The sequence below is a fragment of the Periplaneta americana genome, chromosome 11 (assembly GCF_040183065.1).
Source record: "Periplaneta americana isolate PAMFEO1 chromosome 11, P.americana_PAMFEO1_priV1, whole genome shotgun sequence".
Taxonomy (NCBI): domain Eukaryota; kingdom Metazoa; phylum Arthropoda; class Insecta; order Blattodea; family Blattidae; genus Periplaneta; species Periplaneta americana.
This window is the reverse complement of record NC_091127.1, coordinates 144,196,866-144,221,859: the sequence shown is the minus strand read 5'-3', so window position 1 is coordinate 144,221,859 and position 24,994 is coordinate 144,196,866. Positions and strand designations below refer to the sequence as shown.

At 36.1% G+C, this 24,994-nt stretch overlaps 2 protein-coding genes across 3 annotated transcripts in view; one reads left to right on the top strand and one right to left on the bottom strand.

The window, feature by feature from the left end:
- LOC138709386 (neurobeachin-like protein 1) overlaps nt 1–24,994 on the bottom strand; it is a 686,489-nt gene that overhangs the window by 84,401 nt on the left and 577,094 nt on the right. The gene's annotated exons all lie outside the window — the stretch shown is intronic.
- Nucleotides 18,764–21,595, top strand: LOC138709392 (cuticle protein 21-like). The gene is made up of 2 exons (XM_069840131.1): nt 18,764–18,905; nt 20,653–21,595. The coding sequence occupies exons 1-2, from the start codon at nt 18,894–18,896 to the stop codon at nt 21,490–21,492; spliced, it is 852 nt and encodes a 283-aa protein (XP_069696232.1). The 5' UTR covers nt 18,764–18,893; the 3' UTR covers nt 21,493–21,595.

Sequence of the window (24,994 nt, the reverse complement as noted above, 5' to 3'; positions counted from 1 at the left end):
GTTAATATGCAAGCACTAGGTCATAACATCATACACTACCACATTTTCTTAGTCCGTAATTCAATTTTTAGTGGTAGGATTGCAATATTCACTATTACTGTTATCATATAAATATTATTATTAATCTCTTTCATTATTGCATTACTATTAGTTTATATTAATTTAGTTTCTGTAAGTTGTCAGTATTGACTGCATCGAGGTGAATGACTCGCTGTCTGCAGCCCCTCACACAAACGACTTTCACTTTTCTGAATTCCCTTCCACAGCCTCACCCCCACCCACCCCAGCCACCCCTAACCCACTACCTGCTACTTCGACCAGTGCCCTGTTAAAATCGTCTTTCAGCTCGCATCCTAACACTTTAAAAGTAGCCCACATAAATTCTCAAAGCCTTCTCTGTCATTTCAATGAAGTTCAGTCTATTTTCTCTCCTTTGTCTCTTCACGCTATTCTTATCTCTGAAACGTGGTTGAAGCCTTCCCTATCATCTTCTCTAGTAAGTTTAGATAATTACACCCTCTGTAGAAATGACCGAATTGGTAAACGCGGAGGTGGTGTTGCGATATATGTGCGATCGGACTTACCGTTTAAAATTGTCTACCAGTCTTCGAATGAAGTCTTAGAACATCCTGAATATCTATTCATCGAAGTCGGTGCAAGCAACAAAAAGTGCCTCCTTGGAGTTGTATACAAACCCCCTAAATCAGGATTCTTAAGTGATCTTGAAACACCTTTGCTTAATCTTGTGCCTCACTATGACCATACTGTTATTTTAGGCGATTTCAATACAAACTTATTAAATTCAAGTAATTACGCTACAGTTCAACTTAAGAACATGTTTGAGTCTTACAATATATCCATCCTTCCTTCCGCAGCTACCCACCACACCCAGGAATCGGAGACACTTCTTGACATTATTGCCACGACTAATCCTCAGTTAGCATTAACGAATGGACAACTACCAGCGCCGGGTATCTCAGCACACGACATAATCTTTCTAGAATATTCCTTGTATTGTCCAAAATATAAACCTCACATCACATCATACCGTGACTTGAAGCATATTGAGCATGATAAATTAATCAACGATGCACTTAGCCTGCCTTGGACTGAAGTGTGGAATTTACCAGACATTGACGACAAAATCGAAAAATTTAACGACCTAGTAATCCAGTTATACGATAAACACGCACCCTTGAAAACCAGACGAGTTGGTAGACGCCCTGCGCCTTGGATGTGCGATGCCATAAAATTACTCATGACAGACAGAGACACTGCTTATCGTAAATACAGACGGAGCAAGGACGAATTAGATTTTAATACTTACAAAGTTTTAAGAAATAAATGTAATCAAGCAGTAAGAAATGCTAAATTACGCCATGCACATTCCCTTATTATACCTTCGGTCAGTGCGAAAGAATTGTGGCGTAACCTTAATAACCTGGGTCTAACAAAAGCAAAGCCTCGGGTAGATAACATCAACTTGTCACTCAATAGCCTAAATGAACATTTCGTCACTGCTCCACCTGAACCATTACATAAAAAAGAGACTCTTGAATTTCTCAGATCTTGCCCCCAACCTGTATGGGATAAATTCTTCTTTAAATACATTAACCCGACTGACGTAATGAAGACGCTGCGATGTATGAAATCTAAAGCCCAAGGTGTAGACAATATAAATATCACTCTCCTGTATAAAATAATAGATGTGATTCTGCCGACCGTCACCCATATATTCAATGCATCTATTATGACTGGGTCCTACCCCTCACTCTGGAAAATGGCATTAGTGAAACCTTTACCTAAATCTAACACACCTTCTACAGTAAACCAATACAGACCGATATCAATTCTTCCCACTCTTTCAAAAGCATTAGAACATATTGTACACGGACAACTTACGAACTATCTCGACGAACACAAACTCCTCGATGACTATCAATCGGGTTTTAGGCATGGACACAGCACTACTACAGCCCTACTTAAAGTGACCGAGGACATCCGTGAAGCTATGGATAGGGGTGAAGTAACGGCACTAACTCTTCTCGATTTCAGCAATGCCTTTGGTTCTGTTGATATCGACTTGCTTCTTGCAAAGATGAAAACTTTGCACCTATCAGACAATACCTTGAGCTGGATGGACTCCTACCTACGGGACCGCCAACAGTGTGTTTCACTTGATAATCAATTCTCCCAATGGCGATACACAAAGGCGGGAGTGCCGCAGGGCTCCGTATTAGGACCACTACTTTTCTCTATCTACATTAATGACGTATCAAAGAACTTACAGTATTGCCGATATCACCTCTATGCCGACGACCTACAACTTTACATACATTCCAGACCCAATACGATCAATGAATCGATTGACAAGTTAAATTGTGACCTAGCCACTGTCTCCACTTGGGCGGCCAATTTCGGACTCGCACTTAACCCAAGTAAGACTCAAGCCATAATTATTGGACATAAGCGTGTAGTTAACTCCCTTAATAACAGTAATCTTTCAGTTGTTACCCTTAACAACACGCTAATCCCTTATTCATCTGTCGTAAAAAATCTCGGCTTCTTTTTTGATAATAATCTAAGTTGGAATTTTCAAGTTAAAGAAACGATAAAGAAAATCTGTTCCTCCTTTCACTCTTTGAGTCGCTTGAGAAACTTCTTGCCCCAGCAACTAAAACTTACCCTAGTACAAACCCTAGTAATGCCGCACTTCGATTATTGTGACGTTTTGTTAAGTGATCTAAGTTCTGAACTGTCAGTCAAGTTACAGCGAGCTCAGAATATGTGCATCAGATACGTGTGCAACATCCGACGATATGATCACATATCACCGTCCTTCGCAAGTCTCTCGTGGCTCCGACTTAAAGAACGCAGAACTTTACACTCTTTGTCTTTACTCTTTCGAATTCTGCACACCTCAACACCAAATTATCTTTCGTCTCGTTTCTCTTATCTATACTCTAACCACGACGTAAATACCAGATCACTTATCTGTGGCACGCTAAATATACCTCTTCATAGAACATCTTGTTATTCCTCATCTTTTACAATATCCACCTCGCGTCAATGGAATTCCTTGTCACAAAGTATTAGGGGCTGCAAGACAACAAACACCTTTAAGAACAGCTTAAAAGATAACCTTATTAGCATTTCACTCCAATCATACTGATTTAAAATATTACTGACTACACTGTTGCTTTTTTTCTTTAGACATCATCCTGATTGTGCTGCATTTTCAAAATTGTCTCATAATAATCTCTTTCTATTATCTAATATAATTTGAAATATATTAACATTCTATGTATTTTAGTTTAATTCTGCTACCCAGTTTATTTCAGTGTTTAATTAATAGTTCATAGTATTTTGTTGTTTAATTCGTAAATAACTCTTGTATACATGTAACTCTCATCTAAATCAAATTGTTGAATTCTTTGTAAGTTCATGCATATGTATATACACTTTTTGCTGGTTGTGTGGAAGAGAAGGCCTTACGGCCTTAACTCTGCCAGCTAAAATAAATCATTATTATTATTATTATTATTATTATTATTATTATTATAAAAGTGATTTGCCTTTGGATCATGGTGTTAAAGTTAAGCCATCTGGACGTTGGCATAGGAACGATTTATGCCATTGGGTTCTAGGATGGTAGGGAAACCAGCGGAAATTAGGGTCCTTTTAATGATGTCGTTAATCATGACGTGTCTGGAAAATCGTCCACAATTAACGAGAAGCTTGCCGGAGCCCGGGAACGTGAAAGATAATTGTGAATGCTCACATTTAAATGCATTTATTTTAACAATATTTCCGTTCTCGTCCCCGGTTTATTGCGGGCCAGCCTTTATAAGAAATAAACTAACGTTAAGTTAGTAATCTATAAATGAGTAATGTTTTATTTGCACTGTATGTCTCCACGATCTTATAACCTTAAATATTTTTATGCTCGACCATGCCGAAATGTAGTAATTATACACCTGGTAGCAGACCTTTAATGTATGTCATTAAAGTACACCTACTCATTAAAGGTCAGGTATTTCAGCCAATGACGACTCAGGTTACAACTGTTCAGCCAATGACAGGTCAGCTTTCTACCGTTATAAAAACGCAAGTATCGATTATTATCGGATATGCAATCGAAAGAGAATTAGCGAAAAGTTACGGAGGCTGGAAATCCAATACCGTCGCAGAAGGTTATTTTCTGTTACTATAATAATTAGCGTTAATTGTAAATAATATTCAAATAAATTCAATTTGTCATCTCGTTTTTCAATGTCTAATTTTATTTCAATGTTATCTCTGTAGGTTCTTATGGCCTAGCAAGGTCAATGAGAACATCTGTTCCTCGGAAAAAATCAATACTTTCGCGTCTGCCAACATCTCACAACATACGGGACATTGGTCAAGGTCAGATACAAAGAAAATTAATAATATCAAGTTAGAAATATGGTCGCTTGCGCTCGATTCATAAATATCCATACTCGCTTCTTAATTACCTTCATTATAGGCTCGTTGCATAATGTACTATTATACGTCATGTTCATACACAAGCTACATGATACGTTTTTCGAGGTCCGCTGCTATTCTTAACCTATAGTTTATGTTTCGTAAATGCAACTCATAAAAGTGAATGGAACAATGCCCTTCATAGCTTGTTATTGTTCACCAAGGTTGCGGGTTCGATACTCGGCGTGATAACATGCTTTATCACTGGTCCGTGGCGTATTAAGGAACACTTGCGCAATTTCGTCACTATTTCCATTAGCGGATGCTGCCGTTTAAACAAACTGGCCCGAAGCTCCACCCACGGGCGAACAAGTCACGATTTTGTGCGTATAAACAAATAGGCCATTACTCAACACATATTAATAAATTCCTCTTCATATGATATGTTAACGTAGTGCTGTGACATGAAACGGATTAGTTGCATAATGGTTAGGGCAGCCACGAGTATTTAATCCATGTATTGTGGGTCCCTATCACCACGATTTTTATCTTTTGAAGAGGTGAAGAAGTTCAAATATCTTGGAGTAACAGTAACAAATATAAGGTTCGTTCCAACAAGCGGTTCATGGATCAGTTCATGTACGGTTCCTGTACCATCTTATGCGCATGCGCTAGTTGAGCATCTGCTATGGGATTGAAACTGACTGGACGCTGTTGGAACGCTTTCGCGGATCGTTATGTACTAAATTCAGAGGTGCTATAACTGTGATCATCTTTGCTAAGAACGGGATGCTTAATTATTATCGTTTCGCAGCTAATTCTAATTGCAGAAAATTGAATTTCGATCATTTTCTATAAAAAGATGACAAAAAATATGGAAGGCAAGAATTCCGCTAATTAATGTCGTGTACTGGGGGACTCTCATCTAAAAATAGTTATTTTTTTTTTAATATTAATGTATGTAAAGTATTTATTATACTTTTAATCAAAGCTGCATGTTGAAATTGTAATTAACTATTTAAATACCCAAATAATTTCCATTCCCTTTCTTTTTTTGGCGAAAACTTAAATTAAATCTCTAGTTTTATTATTCGTCTGTACTGTCACTTTTCATCTTTAACCTCATTGATGTGAACAGTCGATCATGTCTTTCTTCAGTATCCAGGAGACGTTGGTGAGCTTATGCGCATGCGCGTCTTGCGTACTCTTCCGTACATGCCTCAATCCGCGGACTATTTCTGACCGTTCCGAACCCGTGTCAAAAGCTTGTTGGAACGCCCGACTGCAGTACATGTTTCCGGTTCAGGACTGGTTCGGATTGTGTTGGAACGCTTTTTCTGTACTGCGCATGCTCCCGATGGTTACGGACGTTCCTGACTGTTGTTGGAACGAACCTATACATGATACTCGGGAGGAAATTAAACACAGAATAAATATGGGAAATGTCTGTTATTATTCGATTGAGAAGCTTTTATCATACAGTCTGCTGTCAAAAAATCTTAAAGTTAGAATTTACAAAATAGTTATATTACCGGTTGTTCTTTATGGTTGTGAAACTTGGACTCCCACTTTGAGAGAGGAACATAGGTTAAGGGTGTTTGAGAATAAGGTGCTTAGGAAAATATTTGGGGTTAAGAGGGATGAAGTTACAGGAGAATGGAGAAAGTTACACAACACAGAACTGCACGCATTGTATTCTTCACCTGACATACAGTAATTAGGAACATTAAATCCAGACGTTTGAGATGGGCAGGGCATATAGCACGTATGGGCGAATCCAGAAATGCATATAGAGTGTTAGTTGGGAGGCCGGAGGGGAAAAAGACCTTTAGGGAAGCCGAGACGTAGATGGGAAGATAATATTAAAATGGATTTGAGGGATGTGGGATATGATGATAGAGAATGGATTAATCTTGCTCAGGATGACCAATGGCGGGCTTATGTGAGAGAGCAATGAACCTCCGGGTTCCTTAAAAGCCAGTAAGTAAGTAAGTACGAGTATTTAATAGAAAATGTCCATACACTATGATCAGATTTGTGTCTTGACGCACCACCATATTCGTCATGACAAAAATGCCCTTGAAAGACACGAGTCCAATTTTCTAGCCACGGGTTATCTCCCTATGATGTACATATAACAATAATCGAAAGTATTCATAACAGGGAAGTTGAGAAAACAAAATTTAATGAAAATTAAAATTTTAAATAGCGCAACATAATCTTAAAGTGTATAGATTTTTATTTTTATTTTATTGGGTTATTTTACGGCGCTGTATCAACATCTAGGTTATTTAGCGTCTGAATGAAATGAAGGTGATAATGCCGGTGAAATGAGTCCGGGGTCCAGCACCGAAAATTACCCAGAATTTGCTCGTATTGGATTGAGGGAAAAAACCGGAAAAAACATCATCCAGGTAACTTGCCGACCGGGATTCGAACCCGGGCCACCTGGTTTCGCAGCCAGACGCGCTGACCGTTACTCCACAGGTGTGGACAAGTGTATAGATTTGTTTACTTACTATACATACGATGTAAAAAAATATATTAAATTTGTGTACATAGTGTGAGTGCACAATCTCAGAAACGAATTATGTAAGAAGATTGAATTTTTACTGATAGTTCTGAATAATAACACTGGTCAAGAGTGATTTTGCTGAATGTAAAATTTCTGCTGTTTCTTATGTAATTTCATCTGGTGATTCCAAAAATGAAGTCAAGATTTTTATACTATCCACCATGTTTTTGAAATTTTACAAAGATTGATTTATTTTTATTGTTATATACAGTCCTTAACATGCTAATGGAAAGAAAATATAACAATTGACCTATAACTTTAGATAATTGTTGCCTGTGAAGTCAGAATTCATGAAAATAAATTTTATTCCTCATTTAGTATGCAATGGTGAGTAACTAAGTAAAAAAAAAATCCATATCTAAAAGCTATGTCCCATGCCTTACAATATTCTTTTATTTAATATTAACTTATGAACTGCAAAGATATTTCAATTTTTTACTAAATGAGAACATTTTAGTTGTCGTCACTATGTCGTTGCTTGCAAGGCTTCATTAACTTTGTCTATTGATCATGGTAAGCACGAATGAGTTGTAATATTCTTGTATGACTGACTTTCGGAATTTATGCCTTTACCTGGATTTCCTTAGTTTTGACAGCAACTCTTTCTGAAATCTCTGCAACAGTAGATTCTTTTGATTTGAAGTCAGATTTTAAATCATTTTTTACCCATAGATAATATTTTATTACGTCGTGATAGGTAGCTAATTGTGATGGGTTCAGCCCCTCTGGCATTACGAATACAGGGCAGAAGGGCAGTTTTATTTTATTAATTAGAGATATGATTTAAATACCGTGCAACATAAGAAGAATGAATTTCCATTGATTTTATTGTATTAATTATATCATACCTAAGAATTTTGTGATTATTCCCAATCTTCTTATAAGTTGAGGTTTTTATGACACTTCAAGATGAAACAACAGTGGACCAAAAATATGCAGAGTCTTTTAACACGTATTTTTTTAGCATGTTCCTGGTATCCTGTTCAGAATGTTCTCTCGCTAAAAAATCTGAACCTCAAAATTTTGTGAAAATTTCAAAATATGATGCTCTTGGGGCAACTCTAAATATTAATCTAGTGAAAATATATTTTGAATTGTTCTTTATGATATTACCCCACAACCTTTCCCTGGTTTAACATTTTGATTCCATAAACTTCATATTTTCATTCCACCCTACTGTAGGGTCTATTTGAGAGCGTCTGATGGCACAATAATAATAATAATAATAATAATAATAATAATAATAATAATAATAATAATAATAATAATAATGATTTATTTTAGCTGGCAGAGTTAAGGCCGTAAGGCCTTTTCTTCCACTCAACCAGCAAAAAGTATACATACATATGAACTTACAAAGAATTCAACAATTTGATTTAGATATGAGTTACATGTATACAAGAGTTATTTACGAATTAAACAACAAAATACTATGAACTATTAATTAAACAATGAAATACAACTATGTAGCAGAATTAAGCTAAAATACATAGAATGTTAATATATTTCAAATAATTTTAGATAATAAAAAGAGATTATTATGAGACAATTTTGAAAATACAGCACTATCAGGATACATGTCTAAAGGAAGGAGTAACAATGTAGACAGTGATAGTTGAAGTCAGTATGATTGGAATGAAATGCTAAGAAGATTATCTTTTAAGCAGTTTTTAAAAGTGTTTATTGTCTTGCAGCCCCTAATACTTTGTGACAGGGAATTCCATTGTCGCGAGGTGGATACTGTAAAAGATGATGAATCACGAGATGTTCTATGAAGAGGTATACTTAACGCGCCACAGATAAGTGATCTGGTATTTACGTCGTGGTTAGAGTATAGATAAGAGAAACGAGACGAAAGGTAATTTTGTGTTGAAGTGTGCAGAATTCGAAAGAGTAAAGACAAAGAGTGTAAAGTTCTATGTTCTTTAAGTCGGAGCCACGAAAGACTTGCGAAGGACGGTGATATGTGATCATATCGTCGGATGTTGCACACGTATCTGACGCACATATTCTGAACTCGCTGTAACTTGACTGACAGTTCAGAACTTAGGTCACTTAACAAAACGTCATAATAATCGAAGTGCGGTGTAATGGAGTAGTGTTGAATAAAAGTGTACGATAAATCTAAGTATTGAAACGAAACAGTTTCATTTGCCGTTTTATTCAACAGAAACCTAAAATAAAATCTACTGATGACAAATGAAATCGTCTCTGATATACGGCTAAGCACTGATTTCAGAACTTGCAACAAACGGCATGAGAGAAGAAAGGTGTGACTACGATCGCATTCAACTCTATATATACCATTTCCATTTTTCCTGTAGTATTAGTACAGATTTAACTAGAGATGTTAATAAATGTCATTCCATTGCGCCAATCCCTGTTCGGATTTCAAAATAGCCACTTGAGTCATTAGAGAATAATGAGGCCTCAATTACAGCGAGGACGAAGAAGGGCCGGCCGCATGCTCCATTATCCCACAGAGTTAGAGTTGTATGCGTGGTAATAATTAACATAACTGTAATGATAAGATGCGAGGTACCTGAAGTACAAGGAAAAGCAGACAGCTGTAATTGTTACCGCCTCATCCACAATCAGAACGTTTAAATGAAGATAATTTTTATCTAACAAGGATTTAATTTATCTTAACACGTAAATGTATTTTGTATGGTATTACAAAAACCAGAATAATTGAGGTGTTTCCTGAAACAAGGACTTCACTACAAAATCTTGAATTTAAGATATAGAGCATCAAGTATTAATCGGGTATAACATAGTCTAAGAGATGCTGAAATTTGGTTTAATGCAAATGGATTTCTAACTAACATTTTACTGATACATACGGGACATTCTTAATAAAATCACTGATAGTCTACTATTTCCTGTTCAGTTTGATAAATCATGAGCTTACATATATTTTACTCAGCCCAGGTACCTGCGAGATTTTCCTAAATTGAAATATGGAATAAAGAACAAACCGGGAGAACCTAAATTTAATTCTCCCGACCCCAAAAAAATCCAGACTTCTTTGATGAATGTAGCATATACTTAATAGAATCGCTGATACTATTTCCTGTTCAGTTTGATAAATCATGAGCCTACATTCATTTTACTTAACTCTGGTACCTGCGAGTTTCCCTAAATGGAATTACGAAATAAAAGAAAACATCGGGAAAACCTAGTTTAATCCTCTCGATCCAAAAATATTCAGAGTTTATTGCTAAATGTGGGATACTCTTAACAGAATCGCAGATACTATTTCCTGTTCAGTTTGATAAATCATAAGCCTACATTCATTTTACTTAGCTCTGGTACCTGCGAGTTTCCCTAAATGGAAGTACGAAATAAAAGAAAACATCGGGAAAACCTAATTTAATCCTCTCGATCCAAAAAAAAATTCAGATTGTATTGCTAAATGTGGGATACTCTTAACAGAATCGCTGATACTATTTCCTGTTCAGTTTGACAAATCATGAGCCTACATACATTTTACTTAGCTCTGGTACCTGGAAGTTTTCTTACATGAAATTATGAAATAAAAGAAGACACCGGAAAACTCTAATTTAATCCTCTCGATCCAAAAAAAATATCCGAGTTTATTGCTAAATGTGAGATAATCTTAACAGAACCGCTGATACTATTTCCTGTTCAGTTTGATAAATCATGAGCCTACATTCATTTTACTTAGCTCTGGTACCTGCGAGTTTCCCTAAATGGAATTACGAATTAAAAGAAAACATCGGGAAAACCTAATTGAATCCTCTCGATCCAAAAAAAAAATTCAGAGTTTATCGCTAAATGTGAGATACTCTTAACAGAATTGCTCATACCATTTCCTGTTCAGTTTGATAAATCATGAGCCTACATACATTTTACTTAGCCCTGGTACCTGGGAGTTTTCCTAAATGATTTTATAAAATAAAAGAAGTCACCCGGAAAATCTAAATTTAATTCTCTCGGTCCAAAAAAAAAAAAAAATCCAGAGAGTTTACTGATACATTTGGGGTAATCTTAATAGAATCGCTATTACTATTTCTTGTTCAGTTTGATAAATCATGAGACTACATATATTTTACTTAGCTCTGATATTATCGCCGCGCTCTCATGGTTAACATTCGGCAGGTCTTTGAGCGGCCTCGTGCATAACATTCGGCAGGTCTTTGAAATTGAATTGCATTATTCTTTTCAATTTCTTATGTCGCCGCTCCAATCACTCGCCTCAATTTCAATATTGCAACCATTAAGCTGCTTCCATTATTAAATGACACCTACTTGTATAATCCATGTGGACTAAAACCGAGGTTGCAATGTCTTGTGCTGAGGACGAACATTAAGGTGTGTGATTAAAAATTATTATTAAAGAGTTATTATTAAAAGTTAAGAATGTCAACGTACTCGTATATGAAATAATAATAATAATAATAATAATAATAATAATAATAATAATAATAATAGTAGTAGTCATTTAAAAATATAACAAACTTATCAAGGCAGTAGACGTGACAACGTGACGCTTAGAGTGAAACCTAAGAGCAACAATCGGTCGGCAAAATTATGTTTTAAAAGCTCATCCCGCTTTATTGTATGATGCCGACATGTTAAGTATGAGAGCGCGGCGATAATAAATGCGAGTGTTCCTAAATTGAATTATGAAATAAAATAAAGCACCGAAAAACCCCTAAATTTAAGTATTTTCAACCGAAAATAAAAATCAGAGTTTACTGATACATGTAGGACATTCTTAATAGAACCGCTGATACTATTTCTTCTTCAGTTTGATAAATCATGAGACTATGTTCATTTTACTCAGCTCTGGTATCTGCAAATTTTCTTAAATGGAATTATGAAATAAAAGAAAACACCGAGAAACCTTAATTTAATCCTCTCAATCCCAAAAAATCCAGAGTTTATTGATAATAAAATCGCTGATACTATTTCCTGTCCAGTTTGATAAATCATACATTTTACTTAGCTCCGGTACCTGCGAGTTTTTGCCGTGAACACCACAGACACGATCGTGACGTTCCGGATTGACACCTGAGGTCAGTTCACACACGGTGCCGGAAACGCCGCATGCAATGTAGCGAGAAATGATGTAACCCAGCGCGAGGCGAGGCGAGGTGAGGCACGGCCGCTCCAGTTAAACGCGCGCGACCTCGCTGCTTCTGTGACCGGCCACAGCCGTCTGGCCTTGCCCGTCGCCACAACAAACGTGGAATGCACCCACGTTCAATTGCAGCACTTAAATGCAACCTTAATTAAATAGAATGGTCTGGTGAAGATTAATCATACCTTTGAGTCAACTATTATGAAGAGTTATTCAACCATTTTTTTTTCAGTTACAAAACTGTGACGCCTAGGTGTCCATAATTGCTAAACCGTGCAACAGTACATTTGCGTGAAAACCACAGTCGAGTTCGAATTCAATCTAGGGCATGGGAGTCTCCCCGTTGTTAATGTAATATGCTGGGTTATCTCAAGTAAGTCGGAGTCGCGTCGTGATTCATCCATATTAATGGAGTCCCGCACACATGGCGGACAGATCAAATAAAGAGTATAGTTTCAATACCACGAAAAATTGAACTAAACGACACTGTGACATCCAACGAAAACGAAAAAAGGACAATGAATGGGATAATAAAGAGGAGAAACGTCACTGCGTCCCCAAAATCCACTGTATGCATTTAAACAGATTTTCAGAAACAGAAAAAAAGAACATTATCGCTTTAAATGTCCTTGATTTTTAAAGCTACTTTCGATATTCATAATTTTTCTTATAGTGACTGAAATTTTACCGAAAGTAGCTTTGAAAAACAAGGAAATTAAAAGTGATAATGCTTTTTTCTTTCTCCTGAAAAATCTGTTTAAATGGACATAACGGATTTCGGAGATGCAGAGACAAGTGCAATATTTCCACTAATACGACATAATATTAGGCCTATGTGATAGAAAATTAAATAAAATCTATGCAAATTCCTAATAGATGTAGCGAATGAAAAAGACAACAGGGGAATCTCGGTTCCCAAATTAACGATGCAATGTATTTACATAATTTTTAATGCTATTAGACTAAATGTTAGTCTACAGTATATTCATGCATAGCTATAGCCGGCATTCTTGCTTCGCAGCCACATATCTTATTTGTTGAAGAAGTCAACATAACGAGATCGTGTTTACTTATGTATTTCACTTGTAATAGGCCTGTGTATAGGTTAAATTCTTCTACTTTGGAAATGGCACTGTCAATGTTCATATATTTTATAACTTTCAGAGTGAGTTATGAATAGAAAATTGGTTGAAACAGTGAAGATGTAAAATTGTTAGATACGTAGGTGAATGTATATCTTTAAAGAAGTGAAAAATTAGACACATTTCTTAAAATTGAAAAATGAAATTGGTATTAATAGATTGTACGATTCCAGATTCTCCAAGCACTGTAATATAAACGAAGAGCACGATTAGACGTCGAAAGTTCTAGAGTCTGGAAGAAGAAAATTATTTTTAAAACGAACCAGGACAATGGAGCCTACTTTAAGAAGAAGATAATGATGACGACATGATGATGATGATGATGATGATGATGATGAAGAATAAGAAGATGATGAAGATGATGATGTTAATTGCTAAAAATTATGATTACTAAAATACAGTAGTAACAGGGGCTTATTTTGCCGACTACCCGGGCTACCGGCGGTAGCCCAAGGAAATTACAAAAGAAAAAGTTTATAATATAACATAATGTAATAATTTTGTATTATTAGTTTTACCATAGTAATTAAAATTAAAGTAATTGTTAGATATATTTTGTGTAATAATAGGGTCAGTGGTAGCCCAAACCCTTTAACCAGTATACGCCACTGAGTAGTAAGCAGTGAAGTATTTCCATTTCTGAAGTAGGCTGATTTAATTCCAGTGTGTTGTCCATGGTTGCGACGTTGTCGTGCACAACTTCCAACTCCTTATTTCATACAAGTTCAATATATACTCGTATTAATAATAATAATAATAATAATAATAATAATAATAATAATAATAATAATAAACCTACTACAGCGATAAATGTTATGTTAAGGCATATAATTACAAACACTTATATCATCGGACTACTTTCTTACAGTTATGAACTATAACACAGATATACTTCGATGATTGTTGAAGGTTGCTAGATATATAAATCGATTCTTACAATACCGGAACTGAAGTTACAAAACATTATTCCCACCCATGTGGTTTAACGCGTCACTGAATGTCTCTGGCATGAGGCATTTCACTGACAGCGAAAGTGTTACAAAAACATTGGTTTCTTAAAAGACTTTATATCGAGGTTGCATCGATACATTTTTGCTGATTCCATAGCTATTCAAAATTGGTTCTGATTTCTGATGCCACTTAAAACTGCCTTCGCCGAAAATTCAGTCGAAATTGTTTCAGACTCCAATCCCACCTATACTCTCTCCGCCTGAGACTTCACTTAAAATATACACTTACAATATGTAGTAAGTACTAAAAACTTTGTTAAAAGTGCTCGAGACCTTTGCTTTATCGCTTATGTTAGAATGTGGTTGATCGCTGTAGGAACCAGCAAAATAATCCATCATGCTCGGACCGTATTGACACTGGTACCCGGATTCCATCGTTGATATGTTCTGACGGAACCTCTCACCATGTTCGTCGCTTACAGCGCCGAGATTTAATGGAAAAAAGTCAAGGTCTGAATGAAGAAAGTGCATTTTAAAGATGTGCGACAACCTAGATTCTGAAATGCTCTAAGGATGTTATATACTAGCTCAGCATAATTATCAGCTCGATAATTTCCTAAAAACCTAGTTAACACTAGTGCATAATTATGTATCCCAAACTTTGAGTTCGAGATCACTCAGTGAACGTAATGTCACACATCATAATTAAAAATGTCATTATTTTAAAATTATGACGTGATAGAAAAAACGGACTTCAGATCTGTAATCAGCACACTTAAATTACGGTTGGTAAACTTGTTTTTGTTCAGTAGCAAAATCACAATAAAATAAAATGTATCTAAATGTATTAAAAACGTAAAACTTAAAATTTTAAAATTCTGGCGTGTTAGAAAAAAACGGAACTCAGATCTGTAATCAGTATATTCAAATTAGTGTTGGTACACTTGATTTTATTCAGTAGCAAAATCACAATAAAATACATAAAGTGGATCTAAATGCATTAAAATGTAAAACTTAAAACTGCTATTATTTTAAAATTATGACGTGTTAGAAAAAAACGGACTTCAGATCTGTAATCAGCACATTCAAATTAGGGTTGGTACACTTGATTTTGTTCAGTAGCAAAATCACAATAAAATAAATAAAATGGATCTAAATGTATTAAAAAAGTAAACATAAAAAATTAAAAACATTACTATTTTTAAATTTGCTATTATTTTAAAATTGTGACATGTTAGAAAAAAACGGACTTCAGATCTGTAATCAGCACATTCAAATTAGCGTTGGTACATTTGTTTTTGTTCAGTAGCAAAATCACTATATAAATAAATAAAATGTATCTAATGTATTAAAAACGTAAAACTTAAAAATGCTATTATTTTTTAATTGTGACGTGTTAGAAAAAACGGACTTGAGATCTGTAATCAGTACATTCAAATTAGGGTTGGTACATTTGTTTTTATTCAGTAGCAAAACCACAATAAAATAAATAAAATGTATCTAAATGTATTAAAAATGTAAATATTAAAAATTAAAATGTTATTGTTTTAAAATTCTGACGTGATAGAAAAAAACAGACTTCAGATCTGTAATCAGTACATTCAAATTAGGGCTGGTACATTTGTTTTTGTTCAGTAGCAAATTCACAACAAAATAAATAAAATGGATCTAAATCTATTAAAAATGTAAAAATTAAAAATGTTATTGTTTTAAAAATTGTGACGTGATATAAAAAAACGGACTTCAGATCTGTAAACAGCACACTCAAATTAGGGTTGGTACACTTGTTTTTGTTCAGTAGCAAAATCACTGTAGGCTAGTGTAATAGAAGAATATGCCGGAAAACCAATCGCAAACTAACATTATGTTGAAACAAGTCGAAAGGCATATAAATAGCACAGTTTATGACAATATTAAAAGATACAACACGAAAGAACTTTTAATTCAAAATCAACATATTAAATACAAGATAGCAAGTGGACAAAAAAAACTGTAGGCTATACGTAGCACACAAAACCACTGGAAAACTGCTGAATTGATAATAGTGAGAGCACGGCGATTGAATGTGGCAACTTCCGTACGGACGAAACTCAGGTTCAATGTTGAATTCCAACGCTCTACCACACCTTCACCATTTGATATACAGCAGGTGACTCCACCGTGTTGCAATATTCAACCTGATCACATTGCCCAAACACATGCAACTCAGAGTTCTCAGAATGCTTCATTTTCATATATTGCACCACTTTCATCGCAATATACGAGTGAGGTGGAATAGCCCATGGGCAATTAACATTATTACGATGTCATTTTTATGCACGGAATATCGAAATTCTGTGGAATGGAGACACGTTTTGTCAAGAATGGAATAAAAAATTAAATATTCGCAACAGCAGGCTTTAGACAAGTACATTTCAAGGAACCTGTCTGTTATAGAGCACAGGCTAATTACATGAGGAGATTATTATAATCTGGTCTCCGTTATTTCGAAGATCATAAAGATTTCAAAATCGGTCTTCGAGAATAAGTCTTACGAAGAATATACAGTCACGAAGCTCAATACGTAGTAAATATGCATCCATAGATAGTTTCTAACCACTAGGATCGCTAATATCGCCTCATTACAGACAATGCGAAATAATACCGATACAGTCTATTGTTCCTAGCACCCTCACAACTCAAGCTTCGTGACTGTATATACTAGACTGTAATATTATTATAAAGCTATTATGATAGTAGGAAAAATTTATTGCTGGTTATATTATGATTAAAAGATGGGAGTTTCCATATATGACAATCAACAATGCATAATCTGAAAGGACAAATGAAAATCGTAGATGATTAAAATGGCTACTACAAATCAACAGCGGGCACAATGTGTTTTTTGGCATGCTAAATTTGAAAGTGTTCAAAAGAGTTCAAACGGAATTTCGACATTAGTATGGTGTGCCTAGTACCTAAATACGATTCCATAATGTTGTGGTATCGAACATAGAAACAGGTTCTGTGCTAAAAAATCATGCAGGAAGTCGCAGGCGAAACCCAGTACGAGAAGCAGCCATCTCTTGGCTTGGTCCCCAAACTCCCCAGATCTAACTCCTACTGACTTCTTCGTGTAGAGTTTTGTTAAAGAAATTGCCTATTTACAGAAACCTGAAAGTAAAAATTACTCAAGTTTTTCAACAAATCACCCCTCTTATGTTACAACAGACATGGGCTTAAATGCATCACCGTTATGAGTTGTGCACTTTAATATTATCCTCTCAACTACGTCTCGGCCTCCCTAAAGGCTTTTTCCCTCCGGCCTCCCAATTAACACTCTATAGTCTATGCATTTCTGGATTCGCCCATAAGTGTTACATGCCCTGTCCATCTCAAACGTCTGGATTTAATGTTCGCAATTATGTCAGGTAAAGAATAAAATGCATGCAGTTCTGTATTGTGTAACTTTCTTCATTCTCCTGTAACTTCATCCCTCTTAGCCCCAAATATTTTCCTAAGCACCTTATTCTCAAACGCTCTTAACCTCTGTTCCTCTCTCAAAGTTAGGGTCCAAGTTTCACAACCATACAGAACAACCGGTAACATAACTGTTCTATAAATTCTAACTTTCAGCTTTTTTTGAGATCAGACTGGATGTATCTATAAACTTAGACTTGGAAAATGAAATGCAGATAAAGAGAAACAATTTACTGAAAATAATATTTTGAGAATTCAGTTTTTTTTAAGAACTTTCAAACGGTTATTTCTCAGAAGTAACAATTTTGACTTAATATGTTTTCCTTGTAAGCCGACGAAATATAACGGAGATACAAGTCCGAAGAAAAAAGCTACAAGTCAGCATCCCTCTCTTCCTTTACAAATCCATCATTTATCCTATCACTACCACCTATCATCATAAACTGATTAGAAATTTCCGTCCTCTGCATGAGGAGCAAACTTTCAAAACCAGACATGTCCACTTTCAGAAAATACACTACAGATGCCAAAACTTGCATCTCTGCAATGAACAAAATATTTTCTGTAGTGAAATATTAAATATTATTTTTGTTGCTATAGATTCATATAAGATTTCATAATACAAAAATCTTCGTTTATTACAGAGGCACATATTTTTTTAGCAATTTCTAAAAATGGACATGTCAGGTTTTGAAAGTTTGCTCCTCAAATAATGGCGTCCTTTCTATCTAAATATCAGATAATCGCAAATAGGGCTACTTGTTATGTTTAAAATGAAAAATAGATACATTTATTATTTTAAGAATATATTCAGATAGATTCATACGTAACAGATACTGTAATACATTTTCCTATGAATTTCTTGCCTTATTCGAACAAAATAGACAGATTGTTGCAGTTGCTGTGGTCCGAGATCGAGTCGCCAACAGGCCGGTCGGGTACCTGCTGCACCGCTACACTTTCTCCGCTACGCAGTGGAGGAGGTTGCGCAAGACATTTCCATGATTCACACAAATTAGCGTCCAACCGAATTATTGTCTCTCCCCCCCGGGGAGGAAACTTTATGGTCAAGGCGTGGTATTACTTGCTGCACATACAAGTGAAAGGGTATCGCAAAAAATAAGATAGCACACACCACTTACATCACGTAGAGACGTATATAAACTGCAGATACCGCAGAGCAGTCATCAGAGCAGTCCTCTCGGTACACAATCATGGCCTTCAAGGTAGGTGCAGTACGACTAGTGCAGTGTGCAGTGATCCAGTGTAGTGACCGGCGTAATTAACGTAAGGAGCCTTCCATTCCGTAGACCGGGGTTCAAATCCCAGTGAGTCAAATGTGGAACACGCGGTATCTAAACACCTTATCTCGGGGTACTCCCGTTTTCCATATTTTCACTATTTTATTATTAGCATTCCGTAAATATGTGTTTACTGTATTTATCGACACGATACTAATCAATTACTTCGGTTTTATGTACGGTATAATCAGAAAGAGGATTTGGAAAAGATGTCAATTGTAGCAAATGTTTGGAATCGGTGAAGTGATAAAATTCAAAGCACAGTTGCTAATCAGAATCGGTTAGTTAAGGCAGTAAAGGATCAATGATGGAATAAGGCGCAGACGATACCTGTTCTACTTTCTTCACAAATGTATCAGGATTTACCGATCCTTCGGTAAAAAACTATTCGTGACCTGAGTTACACAACAGGGATGCGTGGTCTATTTGAGAAAATATATTCAACGTTGGTGCAGAGACACTGGGCAAAGCGGAGAAAGACATCGGCATCAAAGCCAATTCTAAGAGTGTATTTCGAATCTGGATTAACTCGAAATTACGTCTGGAATGCTACCACGATAGAGAGTAAGGCTGATGTACCAATACGGGAATTTACGAAAGATACGGCAGAGATTCGCATCCAGGAAATAAATTTAATATGGATCAATGTTTTGAAGAAAATACGAAAAGGCTTCTGTTGCAGGTTAAAATACCTAGATGGTTGAGGTGCAAAATGCATTAACAAAATCAGAAATGACATTCTGTCGTCTTCTTTCGAAGATAATAATTGCATATTTGGTATAAAATTCAGTTGCTTCAGTCATCATTTCTATATTATTCTACGAAGCCGCAGAATTGATGATTATTGGGAAGGTACCAATATCAGCACTCCCATTAGGAGCACTATACATCATGAATCGAGCACCGTGTTGAAAATACCAAATTTACAATCACAACTCAAAATGCACAAAATTAAGGACGTTATATAAAGTTTGAATTAGCTGTAAACAACATGAATTAACATAAAAGTTCCAAAATACGTTTACGAATATAGACATTTCGAATTTTCTATAAATTTATGTTCATTTAATCTATTACATATATCTGTTTATTTATCATTCGCATAAAGTAAATCGTTTTGTACGAAAAGATAACCAGGAAATAGGTGACTACCGTTAAAAATTACTGTGATTAGCCTTGCGCACTATACTGACCAAAAAGTGAGCATAGTAAGTTGTAGCGATGTGAATTCAATATGCATTAATTAACAGGAAGCTGAGCTTACCTGAAAGATAAAGACACGAAATTCCAGCCCAATAGTTTTGAAGATGTTAGTTTTACCAGGAACAGCAAGAATGCAAGACGACTGTAGGTGAAAGCTCAATTTGTTTCTCAATTCTGATCCCAAATTTGTTAAATATCATGTAATCATTTTCACTTGTACATGGCGAAATTTCTAACTGTTGCATGTTTTAAATTTTTTATTGGCCTATATTTTCGGCTAATAGACAGACAAAAAATTTAATCTACTGATCTTTAAAAATAAATATAGAAATATAATACCTGGTATACATAGTTCTTCCTTGCTAACCAATTCAATTGTCCCTACTATCAAGGGCAAGTGATACCAGATCATATTATTGGACAAGACCATAACATAAGCATTAAGCTATTGCTCTCGTTTTCTTTGCAGCTCGTAGTGCTAGCCGCCTTCCTGGCAGTCGCTAGGGCGGGGATCGTCAGCGGCCCTGCTTATGCCGCCCCTGTCGCCTACGCCGCCCACGCCGCTCCAGTTGCGTATGCCGCCCCCGCCTACGCCAAGGTAGCAGCCCCCGTCGCCTACGCCGCCCACGCCGCCCCAGTTGCGTATGCCGCCCCTGCCTACGCCAAGGTAGCTGCCCCCGTCGCCTACGCCGCCCACGCCGCTCCAGTCGCTTACGCCGCTCCCGCCTACGCCAAGGTCGCCGCTCCAGTTGCTTACGCAGCACCCGTCGCTAAGGCCATCGCCCCAGTCGCTGTCGACACCGACTACGATCCTCATCCCCAGTACAGCTACGCCTACGACATCCAGGATCACCTGACAGGAGACTCCAAGAGCCAGCACGAGACCAGGGACGGTGACGTTGTTCAGGGCAGCTACAGCCTGGTGGAGCCCGACGGCACCCGCCGCACAGTCGAGTACACCGCCGACCCCCACAACGGATTCAACGCCGTTGTCCACAAGGAGCCTGCCGTGGTCGCCGCTCCTGTCGCTAAGGTTGCCGCCCCCGTTGCAGTAGCCGCCCCCGCCTTCGCCAAGGTCGCTGCTCCCGTAGCCTACGCAGCTCCCGCTTACGCCAAGGTGGCCGCCCCCGTCGCATACGCCGCTCACGCCGCCCCCGTCGCATACGCTGCTCACGCCGCCCCCGTCGCCTATGCTGCCCCAGCTGTTGCCAAGTTGGCTGCACCTGTCGCCTATGCTGCCCCTGCATACGCTAAGGTTGCTGCCCCCGTCGCCGCCTACGGATACGGTGGTCTCCTCAAGCACTACTAAGTCATTACCATCAGGCCCGAACGTTATTGCTCATCCCACTCACTAGTTCAGCATCATGTATAATTTTTGTATGTATTTTTTTATAAATAAATATTTTACTTAATCCAGCTTGTTCCTTTCTACCCAGTAACTTTCAATCCTTAATTACAACATAAACGTACTACACAAATAATTGAAGAAATTAATAAATACTTTACAAGACTATAGATGTAATATCCATTTTAAGGTAACAGGAAATGCAAAGTCCATTTAAAGTACCAGGAAACTATATTACAGCGCGAGGAAAATGTTTTCTACTTACACTGATTCCATTCTACAGAAAGGTTAAATTCTACCCACCTAAACGCATTTGTGAGAGTCATAATATCCGATTCATTCATTCATTTAGTGTTCTGCCCAAGGGCAGGTCTTTCACTGCAAACCCAGCTTTCTCCAATCTTTCCTATTTTCTATCTTCCTCTTTGTTTCCTCATATGATCCATATATCTTAATGTTCTCTATCATCTGATATCTTCTTTTACCCCCGAACTCTTCTCCCGTTCACCATTCCTTTCAGTGCATCCTTCAGTTGGCAGTTTCTTCTCACCCAGTGACCCAACCAATTCTTTTCCCTCTTCCTGATCAGTTTCAGCATCACTCTTTCTTCACCCACTCTTTCCAACACAGCTTCATTTCTTATTCCGTCTGTCCACTTCACACGTTCCATTCTTATCTATATTCACATTTCAAATGATTCTATTCGCTTCTCTTCATTTCGTCGTAATGTCCATCTTTCTGTCCCATATAATGCCACACTCCATACAAAGCACTTCACTAGAAATTTCATAAAAAATTATACAAAAATATTCCGTCACTGCGAATAATCGAATAAAAACTTCACGGACATATGATTCTTAATAATATTTGATCTTCTATATAAATGTCGTATTCTCTCGTTCATCAGTGTTCAGTACTTTTTCTTATTCTACTGCAAGGATTCTATTCATATTGAACAAGTGCAATTTTATTCAATTCATTCCAGAAATAAGCATTTAGCCATGGAATTTAACAAATTTTACTCGATAAATAGCATTATGTTAATTAAAGAAAATACACACATTTACTAAGTAGCATCTATATTATTTTCTTCTTGTTAGTTTACAATACACATCTCATTTCTCTCAAAATGCAAGCAATTCCAATAAAAATCAGTTTAACAGAATTTATTACTATTGATTTACTCGTAAAACAGGAGAAAGAGATGGTGCATTGTTTAGAAGAGGTATATATTTGATTTTTTTACACTGATGTTCATTAGTTTATTACTACTGCTGATTCATATGCATATCACGCGGAAAAATGCTGTGAAGGATCTTCAACTAAATCTGAGTGCAGACGTTATGAACTTGAGAATGAAGGACGATGACTATCAGTATGTTGTAAGTTTATTTGTTTCATGTTTCGCACAATATTCACGATAATTGTGAGGATTTATTGCTATATCTGTTCACTTTTTCTTAAACAAAAAAAAAAAAAAAAAAATCCCTAACTTCACATAATGAGAATGTGTAACAGATACAGAAAGAAAATGAAGTGATCACATGTTGATACAGACTGATTTAACAGGTGCGTTAAGGCACTGTTAAGAACGAAAAATTAAACAAGTTTGTACTGACTTCACATATTCAATTATATGGCGCTTAAAGAATGATGTTAATGAAAAAGAATCGTAACCTCGAACCTACAAAGAGAAATGCGTTATGTAAGCTAACAGATAGCCTACAGAAATGAAGTCCTTAAAACATTCTTCGTTAAAACGAGAAATTAAATGGCAGTTAAAACTCAAGCATTTGTGCAGTCTTGTTGCGGTTAGGTCTACATTGCATCACAACGAGTGGTTTTACTAGTAAAAAAACTGACCACAATAGTACGAGCAAGAAGTAGCACAGAGTCTTGATGCACATGATTAAAATAGCCCCACATTTAATCTCGAGTTCACGATAAGAAAACGGAAGGTTAATAGTCCCTAAATGACTATATTAGCTGTATTATTAAACTGTACAAATGACAAACGTGTTATTAAATGAGTATAAAATAATTAAATTCATTTTTTTAAACATTGGGCCCCAAAAATGAAGGGCTCCGAGCCAAAGGCAACCAACCCACAATTTTGTATTGTTCATTATTAAGTCTTTTTTCAAAAACTATACATTGTTGTTATAAATTCATGTTATATTTTTGTATTTATTCAATGTAGACCAATTAAAATAAATTGTGAAACCAATCATTTTTTGTCAGGATCCTCCTAATTTCACCCCTTATTTACTCATTTTGTAATTGTGGTTTAGTCGCCTTTGGCTCTAAGTCCTTCAAATATACTATGGCTCCATTGTTATTTATGATAGATTCTTTTTCAGTCTATCAACATTATTAATCCTATTGAAAGATAATGTGAGATTCTTTTTGGAAATCTTCTTTGGTGCATTGCTGTACTTAGTGTTACCTCAAAAACCCTCAATTATTTTTTTAACTTCAAAAATTTAATTAACACCATTTATCATCGCTCTGACAGCCTATCCTTTGTTGCTACTTCCATTTCATACCTCACTAACGAATGTGGGCTGGCTGCACTGTATTGTATTTTAAGATTTCTTTCAATTCATAATTAATTCCCATTTAAACCGCCTGGAATTGACAAACTTTTATATTACTCAAGTTTTGTACCATTTATAGATTCATATAATTAAACAATATTAACGCTGTACATTAATACGATGTGTTCATGAAAATGATTGCACAATAATAAATTGCCAAAGAGGAAATATATCCGAAGCCGGGGAAGGAACAGTCTGTAATGTACTCGTCCCCCGACAGAGGCCATTAATGATAATCGGCACATATATATTTTTTATATATTATGTTCAAAAGTAGACTATTCCAATAAATTTCTCACAGTCAAACGTCCTGTTGAAACGTAGATCGTCGTATGTACAAAATTGTAAAATAAAACTATTAAATTACATGGGAACTCATTCCTTCTGATTAGGATGAAAGTAATAAATGAATGTTATACAGAGTGTTAAAAAAAAAGTATCCCATATTTTAGGAGATGCAAGTATGCATCAAAACAAGAAAATAATGTCCAATAAACATGGGTCTTACAACACACACTTTCTGAGATCTGAACACTTGTTCATATATATATATATATATATATATATATATATATATATATATATATATATATATATATAAAGAGTTCGCGGGAAAAACGATGAATGACACAGTTTTCTTAAGATAGATGTCATTATCTAATTCAATGGATCACTGCGAAATTTAATGTTGTTCTTATGAAAAATGGTAAAAAGGAGAATTATCACCATGAATATAGTAATCCTTTCCTTTATTTTCTAAAGAAACAGCACTACATCTTGCAGTTATAGACTCAATTAGATCATTATGTAATCCTTAACAGAAATGTGACATTCATCGCTTTTCCCGCGGACTCTTCAATATAAATTTT